This window comes from Pezoporus occidentalis, unplaced genomic scaffold, assembly GCF_034315485.1.
Source record: "Pezoporus occidentalis ecotype Australia unplaced genomic scaffold, CSIRO_AGI_Poc_V1 ctg164, whole genome shotgun sequence".
NCBI lineage: Eukaryota > Metazoa > Chordata > Aves > Psittaciformes > Psittacidae > Pezoporus > Pezoporus occidentalis.
Window position 1 is genome coordinate 3,679,862 of NW_026913466.1, and position 18,043 is coordinate 3,697,904.

The following is an 18,043-nucleotide window of genomic DNA, read 5'->3' on the forward strand; positions in this document are numbered from 1 at the left end:
CGTACCAGTATTTGCCCATGAAAGCAGTTTGATTCTTTCTCCTGCTTCTGGAATTGTAGCATGGCCACTGGCTTTGCAGTGGGAATGATCTGTGCCCGTTTCTTGCCTCCTGAATTTCACAAAACTGCACAGATGAACCCATTCAGAATCTGTCCCATAGGTGTTTAAACAGTGTTATGAACATGTCTGTTACATGCAGGCTGAGGCTATGATGTACACGTGTTTGTCATAGTTGAACTGGAAGCACTGGTTGAACTATGTCATATGGTAGAAATGGAGATTTTTCACTATTGGTGTAAAAAGAATTCCTAAATCAGGAGGAAAATAAGAACTTCCTAAGCATTCATATTTTAAGTTGCTGTTTAAATATGAAGTACCTGTATTATCTAATTTGTAGGAAGGGGTATTTTTATCATGAGTTGTGGATCATTCCTACAGAGAAGAAAAACCTTGTTCTGTTAATGCACTGCATTTACGCATTCTGGCTTGTTTGTTTGGAGCAATAATGTACTACTGCTCCAGCCACACCACTATATACATATCATTAGAAATGATACCTATATAGAAATGATATGTATATATCATGTAGCTTCATTGAAATGTGATAAAACCAGTTGATTTTTTTGAGACCTCTAGATGTTGTTCTTGGTAGTCCAAAATAATAACACTAGTGGTTTCTGTATTTTTTTCCAGCACACCATTGTCTTCAATATTGGGAAATTTTTTAGTATCTAACCCGAATCATCCATTTTGCAACTAATGCTCATTACTATTCACAGTGCCTGTGGGAAAAGGCTCCATCAGTTGAGGTGGATAAATAGCTTTGGTATAGGTCTCTCAGCAAAACCCTATTTTTCTTAAATAGAAAACTTCTACCATTACTAAAATATTTATATGTTTATGAGAACATTTACAAAACATTATCAACATTAGCTAAGTGTTATTGAAGGTCTTTCTAATACATACATATTTGGGGTTACCTTATCATTATTTACTGTCATTGTGTCTTATGTATGAAGAAACTGATATTTCAGACTAAGTATAAATGACACCTGGTGCCCAAAACATAATCTGGATCATTTGAAAGGGTAAGAAACATAATCAGAAGTGGGCCTATTTTCCCATAATTATTTGCTCTCCCCTGACCAGTGTGTAACCCCCTTCTGTTAGTGGGAATGGTTTTGGGGCACTTATACCCACCTGTGTTCTTCAATACTTACTTTACCTGTAACCTAAGAATCTTCTTTTTAAAACAGCTTCAGGCTCTCCTTCAGATATGGCCCAAACTGCTGCCCAGAGAAGCATTAGAATTGTTGGATTTCAATTATCCAGACCAGTACGTCAGAGAATACGCAGTGGGTTGTTTAAAACAAATGAGGTGAGTATATTTTATTACTTCAGCATGCATGGACACCTGCAGTGAAAAACTTCATTCTGTTTGTTTATAGGAACAAAAAAAACCCCAAAAGATAGATTTAAGCACACTGCCTGCCATGAATGGAAGGCCAAATAAAGCAGGCTAATTTCTAGATAAGCACGTTGGCAACCAAATAAAGCCATATTCTGACATTGTGTATTCAGTGATTATTCCGTGTTGCTGAGAGAACAGCAGTGTGCCTTTGTCCCAGGGAGGGCCATGTCTTCAACCAACCCTTCCTTGGACAAAAGGAGAGCAAGATAGTGTGAGATCTTTCTAAGAACAAAGGGAGAAAATATTACAATGTTCTAATACTATAAAAATTGCCATCCAGCTACCTCAGATCCTGTCAGCGATTCACTGTATCATGTCATACAAATGTAAGCTGTAGTGTATAATAAAACAGAGAATTACTGATTTTTTTGTTCTTCACTGTAGACTTTGCTATGTGCAGTTCTTTATCACATATAATTTTGCTGTTTATGGTAATGCAAGGCAAATCTGTATAACAGTAGCATTTGCAGCATTACTGCCTATTTCCTGTCCTTGAATTCTAAATTGTCTGTGGTGAATAGTTTAATGATTAATTCTTTTAATGGTCAAGGCTAGACTTTTGGGGGTAAATAAAACCCAAGAGTATTTTGACTTCTTTAGAATGCAAAGGAGCAATTTAGCTTCTGGGCTATCCTAAATAATACTGAATTGTTACATCTGGAGTTACTTTGAGAATTCTTAAGTTCTGGCTCTGAAGCAAAATCATATTCAGCTGCTGTCAGAAATCAGTTTTCAACATCATTAAAAAGTCTAATGAAGGCAGCTGGTAAAAACTGTAACCTAAAGGTGATCCTTTTAGCAGAAATAGAATAATGCATGAGCTTAAATAAAAAGCATCATAATTGAAAATCTTTTCAAGTTACTGAAGTTTTTCAGGCTAAGGTGAAGTGAATGAAAATTCAGTGTTTGCTTCTCTGCAGTCTTCAAGCGATGGGCAGAATTTTGACTCTTTTTCCTTCTGTCTTAGGAAGAGAACTTGAATTCTGCAGGCCTTTTTGAAAAGATACTCAAATGTAAAACGTTCACATTTGTACTAGAGTAACGTAATTGTCAAGTCTGAGAGGTTTTTTGGGGGGGAGGAAAATATAAGATTTAATAGAGAATTATTGGAAATATTTTTATAATGTCATAATATTACTTGAAGTAGTTAATTAGCACAGAGGCCTTATAAAGCTATGTTTATGTGGCTAAATACTTAAATGTGCACTTGTAGGAGTAATTTGGGCACTGTTTGGTTTCTCAGAGATGATGTATGTATTTTTTCCTTAACCTTTATGTTGTTGGTAGGAATAAAAAAACTAACACAACCAAAATGACACCAACAGACAAAACCCAAACAAAAAGTTTTGGCTCGGTGGATCACTTTATAGGTGTGTCTTAATAAATTAACACCCATTAGCTCACAGGTAGTAACTTTTACAGACACAGTAATTGAATTTCTTTCAGTAGAATCAATGCTCTGCTCCCCCTTCTTTGTAAGCTGAGTGACTTTGATGGGTATATGTAATTATTACCAGTTCTTGTCCATGCCCACTGTAGGTAACTGCTAGGTTCCTCTTTCTGTGGTTCCACAAGTCCAGCTTCTCAGTCCGAGGTTTGAGTGCTCAAAGGCAGCCAGTGTCCAGTCTGAAATAATTTGAAATAGTGAATTTCCCAGGTACTTAACCTAGCACTGAGGCTTAGATTTTAGTCTTCTAAAAACCTGTGGCAGAACACCAGGTTATCAGTTACAGTTTTCAAAGCCATAAGACACTGCTGGAGATATAACTTAGTGATGAATTCATCACTCTGGCACTTGCACTAACTTGTGTATTATTGTCCCTCTCCATGCGATTGAAAAACTGGGAGACTGTTGCTATTGAAACAAAACTGTTGGATTTGTCCTATGCATCTCAGTTTCTGGAATATCGTTAATCTAGTTACTCTGTTACTAACTGCTTTTATGTACCTCATTCTAGTGATGAAGAGCTCTCTCAGTATCTCCTTCAACTTGTGCAAGTCCTGAAATATGAACCTTTTCTTGATTGTGCACTCTCCAGATTTCTCTTAGAGAGAGCACTCGCTAATAGGAGGATAGGACAGATGTTGTTTTGGCATCTAAGGTAGGAGTTTTTCCCTTACATCCTTCTGAAACTACGGAGCCTGACTGGACTTTCAAATGTGATTGCTTGAGGATTTTTCTAACTGAGCTGTTACTGTAGTCCCCTGCAAGTCCTCTTTATGTTTCTTTACCTTTGGCATTTATAGATCGGAGCATGCCTATGACTGAGAATATATTACAGTGATTTGTAATCTGCTGTTTGATGAAAGTATTCCCAACTGCATTCAGCTGTAACTCTCTGATAAGTTAGGTTTGTATATAACCTTAGTGTTTGTTTTGGCTGCGTATGCAGTAGAAATACAATATTTATACCTCTCAGGTGAGCAAAATTTGTATTATCTTTGAGAGTCTAACGAAATAAAAGCAGTTCTTTGTGTAGGTGCTACTTTTGGTGACAGGTTCCCTGAAAGGGAGCCACCTTGTGGAATGGACCATAGGGTACATTCTGACTTCCAAGTACAATTTACTTAATATTTCTAAATAAAAAGAAGAAGTACTACATGAAAATGTTTTAAGGATAATTGGCTCTGGTATAAGGTTCAGTGGCTTATTTCAAAGTGTTCCCCCGGAGGCAAATTTGGGGTTTTCAGTTAGAAAGATTTGAGAGCACGTAGTTTAGCGTCAGCCCTGATTGTCAGTGTCACCTTCTATGACTTATAAGTACTACTGTCTTGAATAAAAGGGGTTCCTGAAAACAAATATCCAGTCACTACCTGTTATGTTACTGTCTCCAGAGCAGTCCTATACCTGGCACCAAGGGACATGCACTGAATCTGGCCAGTCCTCATAGTCTTCAGTACATAAATATTCTGTTATTTCTTTAGAAATCTGACATTGTTTTCTCTGCATGACCAAGAGGTGTTTTGCTGTTCATTTTTTTTGTTGTTTTATTTTTATTTTTATTTTTTTTTTTATTTCCTTATATGGGTGTTTTTCATTATCATAATGACTTGAAGAATGCCAATCTGTAAGTGCTGTGGTCTGATGAGCAGCTTTTCCTCTTATAGGTCAGAGGTCCACATACCTGCCGTTTCAATACAGTTTGGTTTGATACTTGAAGCTTACTGCCGAGGAAGTGTTGCTCATATGAAAGTACTTGCTAAACAGGTATAGACTTCCCTTTTTTGAACCTTGAGTTATCCTAGCTTGTAACTGAGACAATTATTACATTGCTCCTGTGGGCTATATTGGTTTCCTTGGCAAAATCCATCTCTTGGGGAGCAGGGAGGAGAAGAAAGCATGGGTGAGACAGAGGAATGAAAGAGAAACCAGATGGATGATGGAGTGTCCTCCCTGGTACAGAAAGCAGCTAGTGCTGTGGGGCCCTGGAGGTAGGGAGCTGGCTTTATAGTGTACCAAGTTGTGTGAGGTACTTTAAGCAGCCTGCTTGTATTCTGGACAGAGCAGAAGGCTGCCTGGGTTATTAACTGAATAAGGGTTTCTGTGCACTGGAGACTTGTGACCTTTTTACCCCAGTAAGGGTAGCTTGTTCATTAGAAACTATTACTTTTCCATCTAAACGTTGGTTAGATGACTCCTGAACTGCTTCCTGCAGCTTTGGCTTTTGTGAAAAGCTGATGCAAAACCCTGTGGAGTTGTAGTATAATGTAGTATTCCTTGGAAATAGAGGTGTTGAAGCAAATCAGATACACGTTTTAGTGATAATATAGTATGGTTCAGGACATGACACAAAAATATGCCATTTACAGAAAACGAACAAAAAAAAAGAGATGGTTGCTGTTAAATACCCTAGTAAATCTTTGAGGTTTGCTTTTAAGTACAAGTGTATCAGTAGATCACTAAGAGAGACTCACAAATCACTTTTGAAGTCTCTAATGCAGTTTTAGCAATGAATTTATATTATGATAATAAAAATATTTTGAAAACAATCTCTGGAATGAATGTATTTGCTGTATCAGGCCACAGAGACTCACCCAGTAGGTACTTGTCTGTTGAGTGTTGTTTCTAACCGTTTTGATACCGTCTATGTTGAAACTATGCTTTGAGAGGTATATGGAACAGGAATGTGCTGTTGTGCTCTTTATTACTGCAGCTAACTAAGTTACAGAACTTTGAGAGACCATGTCTTAGACATGTGTGCTTGCTAGTATTGTCAAAATCATACAAAGATTCGGTGATGAAATGCTTGGAGCAATAGACCTAAGGTCACTAAAGTTTTCGTGCACTTCACAGGAAACCAATGTCAGTACAATCAAAGAAGGGGCAAAAAAATTCCCAACTGTGCAAACACGGAAGAAATTCAAAGTAGAAATACTTCAAAAAGTTCCTGTTTGTACAGCACAGGTTCCATTTTGTTCGCTTGTCACTGATGTTTGTACAGCTCCTAGAATAGTGGAAAAGCAGAATGCTTTTGGTTTTGACAGATGGCTGACCTGGCAGGTCTCCACTGCCTCAGCTTTATAATCAAACTGCATACAATTTCCACAGCATCCTGCCTGACAGAGGTCATTCTGTCTGTAGAAGTGGTAAGTTTTGACTCAGCACCTTGTAAGTTAGACTGAAGCTTCCTTGTATAGAAATCAACCTTTTTAATTATTAAATCGATGCTGTTTGCTAGAAAATGTGTATTACTGAGCATGTTAACTGTGGCTAGTGCAAATACAGCTGATTGTTCTAACAACTATTTTATATATGTCTAACAAGTTGCTTAGATGTAGATGCAATGCACGACTTGTATTTCTTGTATGTGCTATCGAGGCTTGTTATTGAAGGGCTTTTCTCTCTTAGTGTTACGTACATTCGCATCATTAGTTGACTTGCTTTCTTAGAAATTATGTAGCAGTACAAAACTTTCCAAAACAGAAGGGTAGAAAAAAGGGTTAAATCCCACCTGCATGATTGCAAGGAATTGTCTTGCCTTTTTACATATGTTTAAGGTAACAGTATGGCTTAGATGAGACACTATGATTTGGAACACCTTAATTGATTAGAGCACTTGCCTTATGTCTACCTTCAGCAGGATTTTAATGAGCAAACGTTTAAGACTCTGCTCTTTACAGGTTAGGATGTGTAGTTATGCATGTGAAAATTGTCTGCAAGTGGTCACAGGGCCATGTCACATTGTATGCAACTAACAGGGTGTGTGCAATGAAGTATCTGCATCCATAGCTCACCACAAGTAATGTTTCATTTTTAAAAGTGTGAAGCAGTCAATATATCTGTCAACTTCAGTATGGATAGAGGCACCTGTGTTAAGGGCTTTGTTAAATTAGTGGGCAAAAATTGTATCTTGAAGAAGGACTTTGTGTAAATATACACTACAATACCTCATTCATGTTTTTGGAAATGTCAAGTCATGCTTTAAAAGATGACTCAAAGCTCGGGAGCTTTCACCCATCAATGTCTTTGCTACTTAAGAAAATGGAATTTCTGGGGCAGGAGTTGCTTGGGAAAGGCTGCCTTAATAGCCATCTATTATTTCCATTTTGAAAAAATTGTAGAATTGTTTAATACTACCTTTTGTTTTGAAATGGGATTTTGCATTGTATTATGTGTAAAATCAGAGCAATGCCTTTTAAAGATAAAATATCTTTCAGGTGGAAGCCCTTAATAAAATGAAGACTTTGAATAGTTTAATTAAGCTGAATGCCATGAAGCAAAGCAAAGCAAAAGGAAAAGATGCAATGCAGACGTGTTTGAAACAAAATGCTTACAGAGAAGCACTTTCTGACCTCCAGTCTCCTCTGAATCCTTCTGTTATACTGTCAGAACTACAGTAAGTTAAGAATGAGGGAATAAAATTCCACTGTAGCTTTTTCATGGGAACAATAAAGCAGAAACGTGTATGTGCTGTAACTTCTTTTGGCTGCATTGTTCAGCAGATACGCTGTCCTAAGAAACTTCTTGTATAGTGAGAGAAGACCTGTGGCTGGCAATCCACCTAAGGTTATCAGTTAAGTTTAGAGGTTTTTGCAGTCCACCTTGAAACTTAATAGTCTCTTAGTTAATGCATTACCATAGCTAAATAGAATTAAATATAAGCCTGAAAATGAGTTGGACAGCATTTCTAGCTTCTGTTTATAACAATAAGCACAAAAAACATTAACACTTTTAACAGCACTTTATAGTTTAAAAGCTGATGGGAAAGGATATAAAGAAAATTATTTTCTCTGAAAATGACGGTGTTTAATTAAAGCATTAGATATATGTATGTCAATCACAGTATCTAATACATTCCATCTATAACAATATGTTTGTAACTTGGTAAGTGCTCATAGCATAGTAGCAGAATGAAAGCAGAGGTAACATATCAGTGCTTCCAGACTGGAAGTCTGTGTGTTCTGTTGTGTTTGCACAATGTTTGGATATTTTCAGTTGAATTACTCTTATTGGACTGAAACTTTCTTTGTATTTTTTTCTAGTGTTGAGAAATGTAGATATATGGATTCTAAAATGAAGCCTCTATGGATAGTGTACAACAACAAGATGTTTGGAGGAGATCTTGTAGGGATCATCTTTAAAAATGGCGATGGTAAGCAGTGCTAAAAACTTTCAACTTTTCCTTTCTGTCTTCGTTCCCACCCTTGCACTTAAGCTTGTTGCTCTGTACTACTGTAGAACAAATATGGTTTACTCTAACATAATGAAGCATCATCTTCTGACTGGGTTTCAAAGTATATACATGATCAATGATGGTAATAGAATTATGGTTAATCCCAACTTCACCTTTAGTGTTGATGAGTATTTTGAGATTGCTTTTTCTGAAGGCTTTATAAACATAAGGAAGTTTGTCTACAGCACACTGGGAGATTGAAGTAGCAGTTTCAATCTCTTGTTATAGATCTGCGGCAGGACATGTTGACGCTCCAGATTTTGCGTTTGATGGACATACTTTGGAAAGAAGCTGGTCTGGATCTTCGGTAAGGATCTTTTGAGGGCTGGTTTATTTGGATGGAGAGTCTGCTTTTAGCTGTAAAGTTCTCATGTTTTCTAAATATCTTCTGTACTATGCATCCACATGGCTGTCCAGAGGTTTCACTTCTCATTGCCAGGGGGAACAGCCTATAGAAAGCAGTTACTGTAACTAATTAGATGGCTTCTCTTGGCATTTAATTTCTTAGATGGCCCACATTACAGAACTTAACCATGAAAAGGAATAATGGAAGAAGTGAAGTGAAACTTTGGTTTTTTTATTTATTATCAATCAGAATCCTTTTCCTGGTGTGCCACATCTCTTGCCATTTATCTAAGTTGCCACACTGATTGTAAATTCCACTGTTCTTTTACATAGTTTAGTGTTTTCATTGTTTGAAAATCATCTAGATAAAAAGCATTGTATGAGGTCAGGAAATAATTCCTGAGTTAAGCATCCAGCAAGCAGCTTTTGTGTCTTTTGTTTGTTTGCCTGTGTTTGTGACCTTTACAGAGATATTTCATAAACTCCTCATGTAACAAACTTAACTCTTAGTGGTCACTGATTTTCCAGGCATATGCAAAAATGGGGACTTAGATTGCAACTCTTAAGTAAATTAACTCTGAAGAATGCAAGTGAAGTACAAACACAGAACACAGATCTGCTGGCCAAAAGTTAGCAGCTGAGGACTGCACCTGGAATATACCATCACAATTCTCTAATGGGTAGACCTAATAGGCAAAACCCTCTCTAGGCATTAGTCAGCTTTAAGTACTGGTAATTTGGGGATGGGGGAGTAGGAGGCTTGAGATTCTTTATAATAGAATTTTGCTGTCTGGTTGAGATTTACCAGAATTGTGGAATGCAAATACAGGTTTTTAACATTTTCTCATTTCTCTGGGCCTTTTTCCTTAAGGACATGTGTGGTTTGTGCTGCCGTGGCCACACATGTCCAAATAAATTTTATACTTGCAATCTGTTTCCTACCAAATTTAACAGCAGAATGTCCATCTTATATTAATTACGTACAGGCTTCATGAAGATGAGGGTCCCGGGAGAGAAGTATCAATTCGTGGGCCTTTTGTGGTTTTTCTGGGGGGAGGGAAGGCATGTTGGTTATTTTGGGGGATACTTTTCCAGCCAAATCTATGCACCACTTTTAGCCAAAATAATTTTCAAGTTCTTATTTCTTTTCAGAGAAGTAGTTCTAAAGAAGATACTGGGTATCAGATTATTATAAACCATTTGGAGGCCATAAATTCAATTTTGTATGCCTGTGAAAGAGCTATAATCCTTTGTGTTTAATTTTTAAGTGTTGTTTATAAAGCTAGAAGTACTTATTTAAATATTACTTGAAATATTCCATTTAAATTGTTTAAGCTCATTTAAAATTTCTGTGCTTCAAGCATAATAGTGGGAGTTTCATAAGGCACAAAACATCAGCTTGCACAGACAAGTAAAACTATAAACTTGTTACTTATGCTGCTTATGGAAATTCCTTTGAGTGAAGTATTGAATGAGGGAGGAATGTGAACAATAGTTTCTGGAAGTATATGTTTGTGATGAGGTGGCTGGGCATGTGTTAAGTTGAACACTGATTTGAGGAAACTTTAGGTAATTTGTGTCATTATAAATAGACTGTAAGGAGACTGATCCAGCGTTTAGCGGCAAGGACAATCTCTGGCAGCTGTGGAATCCCAGATGGGGCATTCTTTGGTTGCTGCCTTCCAGAAGCTTAGTTTGTGGTTGCAGCCAGGGCCACACACTGTGCCTAGCAAACAGGAATAGCGATCAGGAGTCATCAAATAGGCTTTTCCTGACTAAGGCATTTTTCTAAACTCAACAAAGGAAAACCACAAACGGTCTCTGATGTCCAAGATTTTTCTTAAAACTCTCACAGGAAAAAAAAGTAGCAAGGGGAAGTTCCTAGTGAGAACTGAAGTTCTATAATTGGCCTCTTCCATTTATTTACTTAACTGGGAGCATCTTCCTTCCATTCATCCTCTCATAGTTATGATTAGAACATAAAATTCTAGGATTGAGGCAGGGCTACAGTTTGATATCTGTCAAAGAGAGATTAACCAGGCAGCTGCCAAGGGAAGGCTCTGAAATGGCCTGAATTGAAAACAGAATTGGACAAAACAGCACTCTGAATGCCTGGAGCACAAGGACACAGCTGGGAGGGTAGGACACTGTGATGTCCATGTTTACAGTATGTGTGCCTCTTGGGAAGAGGTGACCCCAAAATCTGTGGGTTAACAGCAGTGGTTCTGTAGCCATGTTCGTGAATTGGGACTTGCTTGCTTGTTGGTTAAGAGGCATGGTATCAGGTAAATAAGCGCTTTCCTGAAAAATACAGCTTTGTGTGTCCATATAAAGACTGCAGTATTTTCTTCTTGCCCTGTATCATCCTTTGAGGCTATAGTTTCCCTGAAGTTGTTGCTTCTCTTTTGCCTTTGTGGATGCATAATGGATTTTGCGCTTTTCAACTATTTTCCACTACAGAAAGTCTGGTATCTTATGCAAGTATGATACAGGGCTTCTCTCTTCTTTCACCAGCATAAGAGCAGAAGCACTTGGTGTCTGCCTCTTTCTGCCAATCAATATCTTGCCACAAGCAAATAACGCTGCTGCTACAAAGCATGGATCAAATGGCAACCAATATGCTGCCATCGAGGAGTTTGGGATAGGATCAGTTTCCTTATAATTGCACTGCAATCCACAGTCAGTTATTCAGTAGTAATGTAAAATGAAATCTTAGCCCAGTCTGTGCCTAAAGCAAGCATGATATTCTCAGTGGGGTTTCTCAGCTCTGGAGAGGAACACCAAATATATATTGGTTTTGAGATCTCCAGAGCTGAAGAAGCAGAAGTGTATGTTTGTATGTTTGTTTGTTTGTTTGTTTAACTTGTTAAGTGATTTGTCTCATGGGCAAACTGGCCTATTCCACATAGGGTGTGTTTTGTTGTCTCAGTCCCATATGTACATTCTGACTAAAGAGCAGAACAAGACCAGATTTTGTATCAGGGAAATATGCAGGAGGATGCAGCAGTGTACTCCAGTAGCTCCTTCATCCAGAGCTGTCACTGGCTGGACCGTGCAGTGCCCAACTGAATAAAGCTTCTCATGGAAATTGCATCTGCTTTTCATACAGACCCAGCCAGTAGACAGCAATGACCGTCAGCCCAGAGGAGCACTGTGCTGTCATTTAGAGAAGTCTGGCTCAGGGTCAGTTTACCTTAGATGTCTGTCGGTCAAGTACCAGAGAGAAATGAGAAAACCAAAAAAGCATGTTCTTTAATTAATCCCCATACCTATTAATTTCTAACATAAACTATTACCTGAAAATTGAGGAGGAAAGAATTGACATTAGTAAGTGTGTACAGCCAGACTTCCGCACTTCTTTCTGTAGCTTATGTCTAGTTGTTTCTTGTTAAGTATGGGCAGTTATGAAACAAACTCTCTAAATAAAATGGTATTTTTATTGAGGTTACATCTGCAGAGTGACAAGATAAGACTTTCAGAGGTTCAAACCCATGAAAAGTTACAACTCTTCAAGTTAAAAACTCTGTGTCTTAAGTCACGTGTACGGATATACTCAGTAGATTGTCATTCTCTGATACTTGTTTCTATGAGGAATGTTTAAATACTGCAAATACCTGTCACAGCAGAGGGGTGTAACAGCTGTCTGTGGGGTCTGCAGTGTTGCACCTCTTGGAAGAGTAATCCTTGCATCAAAAAGCGTATCTGCAGCTTTACCTATGTGACAGCATTGAAACTGTGTTAAGGGAGAACTTAGCAAAGTAACAGAACAAAAGAAAATCTGAAGTTTGAAGAATCTGATCTATGCTGAGTGACCTTTGTTGTCAGAGATTGTCAAGGTATTTAGTACTTGGTTACTTTATGGACAGATAAGAGTGAGTTCTCCAGACTACTTTTTCATTTCATGGCTTATTGAGCTCAATGCCTATAATGAGTTTTCATCTTTACCTCCCTTAACGTCTGTCAAGTCTGATGTTGAGCGACTGTACATTAATGAAATCAGAGCTCATAAACATATTGAAAAATGCGTTTGTTACAAATGTAAAAATGACATTGTTTTTAAACCATTGGCCTTGAAGTTACAGAGAATGTGTTAATAAATTACCAGAACTTGGTGAAGGATTTGGAAATATACTGCTTTGGAGAATTAAACTCTGGAAATAAAGAACAGCATTAAATGGAATGATGAACATTTTATGTCCTGCTCAGGACTGCTGTGTTGATCTGCCTGTGGTTTTTACCGGCATTAAAAAGCAGGGAGCATATCCTGCTGACAGATGTTGAAGTCAGAAAGACCAGGATGAGATGGAAAGGGCCCAGAGGATTTGTCCCTAACTTGACTCCTGTCAAACTGTCTCTCTGACAAGAATGTTTTTTCCTCCAGTTGTAAGCACAGAGTCCTCAAGGGGCTGAAGGCTTTTCATCATTGCTTGCTTTTGAAGGGGAAGTTGTTGGACATGTGCCCAGTTAAGCTGCAAGTAGGATGGGTTGAAATGCCATGGAAGAAGGCCAGCATGCACTTTAACCTGGCAATATTTGGCTTACATTTGTCGTGTCATGATAAGGATGGGCAGTGCTTCCTTCTATCATGGACATTGGTGTTCGGTAATTACAGATCCCTTCTGTTCATTGTGAGAGCCCTTTGGTCTAGACTGTTGGGGTTTTTAATTGGGAAATAGATTAGAAATAGGAAGAAAGTTCCAAATCTGCACTTGTCTTTTTTTATTATTATTAGGTTTCAATTTTTGTTTCAAAGTTGTGTGTTCTGAATCCCCTGTTGAATCTAATTTTCAGTTGGTTTTGTGGCCCGTAGAGAAGAACCCCCAGCTATATAGTTATTCCTACCTGTGCCCCTTCAGTTGCGTGCTGTTAGGCAAACTGTTCAGCTGTCTAATAGCTATTATGCCAAAAAGTTCCAGTTATTTTCACCTGGAATGTTATTTAGTTTTCCTCTGTGACTTGGGATAATAGCCCCTGTTGGCTGAAAGATATGGTTCTGCTTTGTAGCAATCAGTATCTGCTTTATACATGAATACTGATTAAACTCCACCAGCAGTGCTTTTTGTGTGTATATATATATATATATACACATATATAGGTGTGTGTGTGTATTTATATGTAAGTATGGATGCATATATACCCCACACAGATTTTAATGTCCTGCAATTTTTCATACAGCTTTGTAAGTCAGTGAGTACTAGTCTATACCTTGTGTACTGCAATTAGATTTGCATGGGTAGCCGTTCTTTTCTACGTGGATCCATGACCAGAATAGAGGTAATACTCTTGACACTTCCATTTGGGATGTAATACCTTTGAAGAGTTGCTTTACTTTCCCATTGCACACATGGAGCTCCTGTCCAAGTTTCCATCCCATTTAGCATTTTAAGCATCTGGAGTGAGGAAAAGTTTTAGAAAAAACTACACATAACTATTTAGACACATCTCTAAGTGTCTTAATACAATGATATTATTGTAGATACTTTTACAAGACATGGTGTATGAATGCACAGGAGTATTCTTGCACACCAGGCAGGTTAAAAGGTGCATTCCTAGTTTTCATTAGGTTTCTATGTTTGAAATAAGAGTTGGAAAACATTATTTTATGTTTATATTTAAATGGATTTCTAGCATTTTATGTTAAACTAGGAAGAACGGGGAGAAAAGAGATGCTCTTTTCCATTTACACAAATGATTTTGTCTAGAACGAACGTAACTGCTTAGCCAGTAAAACAACAAATGAAAACAAAGGGCTCCCTCTATGGTTTCTCCTATCAAAGTACAACTGTGTTACCTAGGAAAAGGGAAAAATAAGGGTTATTTATAATTTCTTTTTTATAAATATATATAAAAATAGGGAAAAATAATATTTTAAATGTATTGCTGGTATTTTAACTTTGCAAGCAATGTCTGTACATTAACCTTTGAGAGTTTAGTGTTCAAGTTAGCCTGAGTATTTAGCCTGCACTGTATGTTGATACACTAAAGAAACGTGCTTGCTGTTTCTGTTTTTAACATAAATCTGTGTTTCCTTTCAGGATATTGCCTTATGGCTGTTTAGCAACTGGAGATCACTCAGGCCTTATTGAGGCTGTGTCTAGTTCAGAAACCATTGCTGACATTCAGTTAAATAGCAGCAACGTTGCTGCCGCCGCTGCCTTCAACAAAGATGCTCTCTTGAACTGGCTGAAGGAATACAATTTAGGGTAATTTCTACAGTTATTTTCTCATTTATAGTTTAAGCCACAAAATTCCTTCAAGTTTCTATTTCAATGTCAAGGAATATGTGGTGCTTCTGGCAACTTTGTTACTACTTATTTTTCTAGTTTGTAAAATTCTGACTCTAATCCATGGTATCCTTGGGATTCCAACAGCAATCCAGCTTAAATGTGGCAACATTTTGACTGCATGTTGTTGAGTAAGTTACACTCGATTTGGCAAAACAAACCAACCCAAGGAAACTACATGGGTCACAGGTCTTGGTGTTGTTGCCTTTCATACTTGCATTTCTCCTGTTCTTCCTAGCTACTTTTTACAGTGTTTTCTCTCAAGTAAGTCTAGGTTTACCTCATCCCAATGGGCACTTGGTTTAAACAAGCAAAAATCCTTTTTGAAGTCCAGGCATGATGCAAATTACCAGTCTTGTGCACTAATGTTGGTTGTCTTTGTGGTTTTAGAGATGACTTGGATCGAGCCATTGAAGAATTTACCCTGTCCTGTGCTGGCTACTGTGTAGCTACTTATGTACTGGGGATTGGTGACAGACACAGTGACAATATTATGGTCAGAAAAAACGGTCAGGTAAAAAAGTCTCTTCTGTAGGTAGAATAATTGCAATGTCTCTGTTGTGAGATTTATATTATATTTATCTATAAAAATTATATTAAACTCTTGATATCTTCAGTGTCTTAGTAAAATTAACTTGTCTGAGTTTATGTAAATTATTCTGCCTATAAAACTAGCAAGGATCTTAAAGGGAGAGTTTTAGGGACACTGCAGTATTAAGGTTTTTACCTACTAAAAGACAGCTTGAAATGTCCTTATCTTTGCTTCCGAAATGGGAGCCCGGCTGCAGGTTCCCTGAGATTAGCTTAAGTTCTACTAGCTTTGCTCCTGGCTTTATGTGGGAAGCCCTTGGATACGATGATGTTCAGTCTTCCAGGCTCATCACTGGGCTCATTTTTTTATCTGATATTATCACAGGGTGTTTCTTGGCAGACGTCAAAAGCTTAAACCTGAGATAATCTTTTGCACATTTATTTGGTTGCTCATAAGAGCCTGGTTGTTATCACTGACTTTAAATTAGTCTTGAAATGTTTAAAACTAAATACTCCCAATGAGTCGAAACTGTGGATTGTGAAGAGTAGCATTATGCATTAGCTGTTCTTGATACCAGCATCCTGCAGAGATATCGGAAAAGTGAAATATTTCACTGTATAAATTAATTTCATTTCTGGTTTTTAGCTCTTTCATATAGATTTTGGGCATATCCTTGGAAACTTCAAGTCCAAGTTTGGAATTAAAAGGGAACGGGTACCTTTCATACTCACCTATGATTTCATTCATGTTATTCAACAAGGAAAAACAGGGAACACTGAAAAATTTGGTCGGTGAGTATTATTTTCCTTTCATAACTGAGTGATAATTTCCAGCACACCAGGAACCTATCTGGGTTTGTTTTGCTCATTTGTACTTGCATGGAAGTGTGCTAACACACATTTAAAACACTGTCTACTTCTCTACTTGAGCTTGAATATACATATACGAATTACTTCATACATCAGAAACTGCAGCTTTGCAATGAAAAGATACAGTTCCTTTTATCTTCCCCAGCAGGAGATGGCAGACTCTTCTGGGCTCATCTTTTTTGTTTTTACCTTCGGCAGCACCAGGCAGGAGGGAGGGATTCCACAGATTATTGTTCAAGTGAGATGAAGCACTGGACTTAAGCAGGCTCCCTTCTGCCCTTTCTGTCTGTCAGTTCACATTCATTGTGCTGATCGATCATGCCCTGACTTAGATGCTTAAGTGTATAGAGCCTCCTGCTCCCAGTCCAATGCTTTGGCATGCCCCTTCCCACCTCAGGATACAGTGCTGCAGTGGAGCGTGAAAGCACATGACAAGGGAAGCTGTCTTCTGTGATTCTACCTGCTGTGGGAGATCTGTCTTTTTCCCTTCTGTATCATTCTCACCAATGACAGGAGGGGTGTTCTGAATGTTTTACTCTCACTTTGCTATCTGTTTTCAAAGGAAGAATTTTTTGACAGAGATGTGAAATTACATACTTAAATATGTAAGATAAATCTTACAGCTACTTCTGCTAGCAGAAGCTGTACATATAGTTGTAATGGTTTGTCTATGAAAAGAGCTGCTAGTGACCCATGTCTTTTCTGGAGACTAAAGAAATCGACCTGTAGCTCCACTTTTAAGCCATGATGTAAAGGCCATTAAGTGACTATGCTGTTGCAAGAGCTGTGGACTGTGAAGTACGTTAAATGGCAGTAGGATTCAACTTTCACTTGAAAAATGCTTCAGAAGAGATTTTATTCTTTGAATTATTGCTCATCATCTTAGTCTGAAGGGTTCTTCCCATTTTCTGTGGAAACTTACAGATTAAATGCTGGACAATGGCACATTTGGGGACCCTAAGCAAGGTCTTAAGTGCCTGTGTGATAGGTCTTCATGCCAGATCTGGCAGTGAGTTCAATTTTGACCACATCTGCAGGAAGGAATTACCTTACAGAGACAGGCTGGATTGGTAGGGACTGCTGTAGAGTTGTTGCTGTTCTCCACTGTGTAGGATCATGAGAGTGTTTCACTTAACATTCTGGAAGAGGTGGGACACCAGCATTATCTTTGCCATTTTTTGCTTTTTCTGAAGAATGGTTGTTTCTTTTAAAGCTTTTGGCCTCTTGTACTGATGTTCTGAGTGCTCCTTGGAGGGCATGGGGTATATTTGGGGGAATGCATTGGAGATTCTGTAGATATCTGTGTCCTTTCTGTTACTGTGTTCCTACAATACGCGTGTTAGACCAGGTAGCAGTTTTTGGAAATCATTATATACATTTGTCATCTGTGTAAGTTCTCATGTGTTGTCTTGATCGCATGTGCTTGTGGTTGAACGTGAAGGTTCCGCCAGTATTGTGAAGAAGCATACTTGATTCTGAGAAAACATGGAAACCTATTTATTACACTCTTTGCACTGATGTTAACTGCAGGGCTTCCAGAGCTAACCTCTGTCAAGGACATCCAGTATCTCAAGGTAAAGTATGATTTACAGCTCAGTGGGACTTTGCAATATGTCAGTTTTGATACTAAGATGAATACATTTTAATTGTTTTCCATTTCTGTCAAGATTTCCACGTAGTTCCCAAAGCTTTCTTTTTGAGCTCTATAGAACAAGGCCTGTAGTCAGTCCTAGCAGTCAAAGGAAATTGTGGATACATGTTCCTCTCAACTGTTCTATAATGAGTTCAGCATCCCTTCATCTTAAATGTAGTTACCTCAGGGGTGTTCTATGTCTTGGCCTATGCACAAGCACAGACCTGCAAAGGGA

The 18,043-nt window shown here is 38.0% G+C and overlaps 1 protein-coding gene across 4 annotated transcripts in view; it reads left to right on the top strand.

Annotated features, from left to right (window-relative positions):
- Window positions 1-18,043, top strand: part of PIK3CB (phosphatidylinositol-4,5-bisphosphate 3-kinase catalytic subunit beta) — a 103,154-nt gene that overhangs the window by 83,449 nt on the left and 1,662 nt on the right. For all 4 annotated transcript variants that reach the window (XM_062613228.1, XM_062613229.1, XM_062613230.1 and 1 more), the window contains 10 exons: window positions 1,257-1,378; window positions 3,430-3,573; window positions 4,580-4,679; window positions 7,130-7,308; window positions 7,955-8,064; window positions 8,374-8,452; window positions 14,526-14,693; window positions 15,165-15,288; window positions 15,952-16,097; window positions 17,617-17,749. In XM_062613228.1, the coding sequence (XP_062469212.1) occupies window positions 1,257-1,378; window positions 3,430-3,573; window positions 4,580-4,679; window positions 7,130-7,308; window positions 7,955-8,064; window positions 8,374-8,452; window positions 14,526-14,693; window positions 15,165-15,288; window positions 15,952-16,097; window positions 17,617-17,749 (1,305 nt within the window). The remainder of the gene's footprint in view (window positions 1-1,256; window positions 1,379-3,429; window positions 3,574-4,579; window positions 4,680-7,129; window positions 7,309-7,954; window positions 8,065-8,373; window positions 8,453-14,525; window positions 14,694-15,164; window positions 15,289-15,951; window positions 16,098-17,616; window positions 17,750-18,043) is intronic.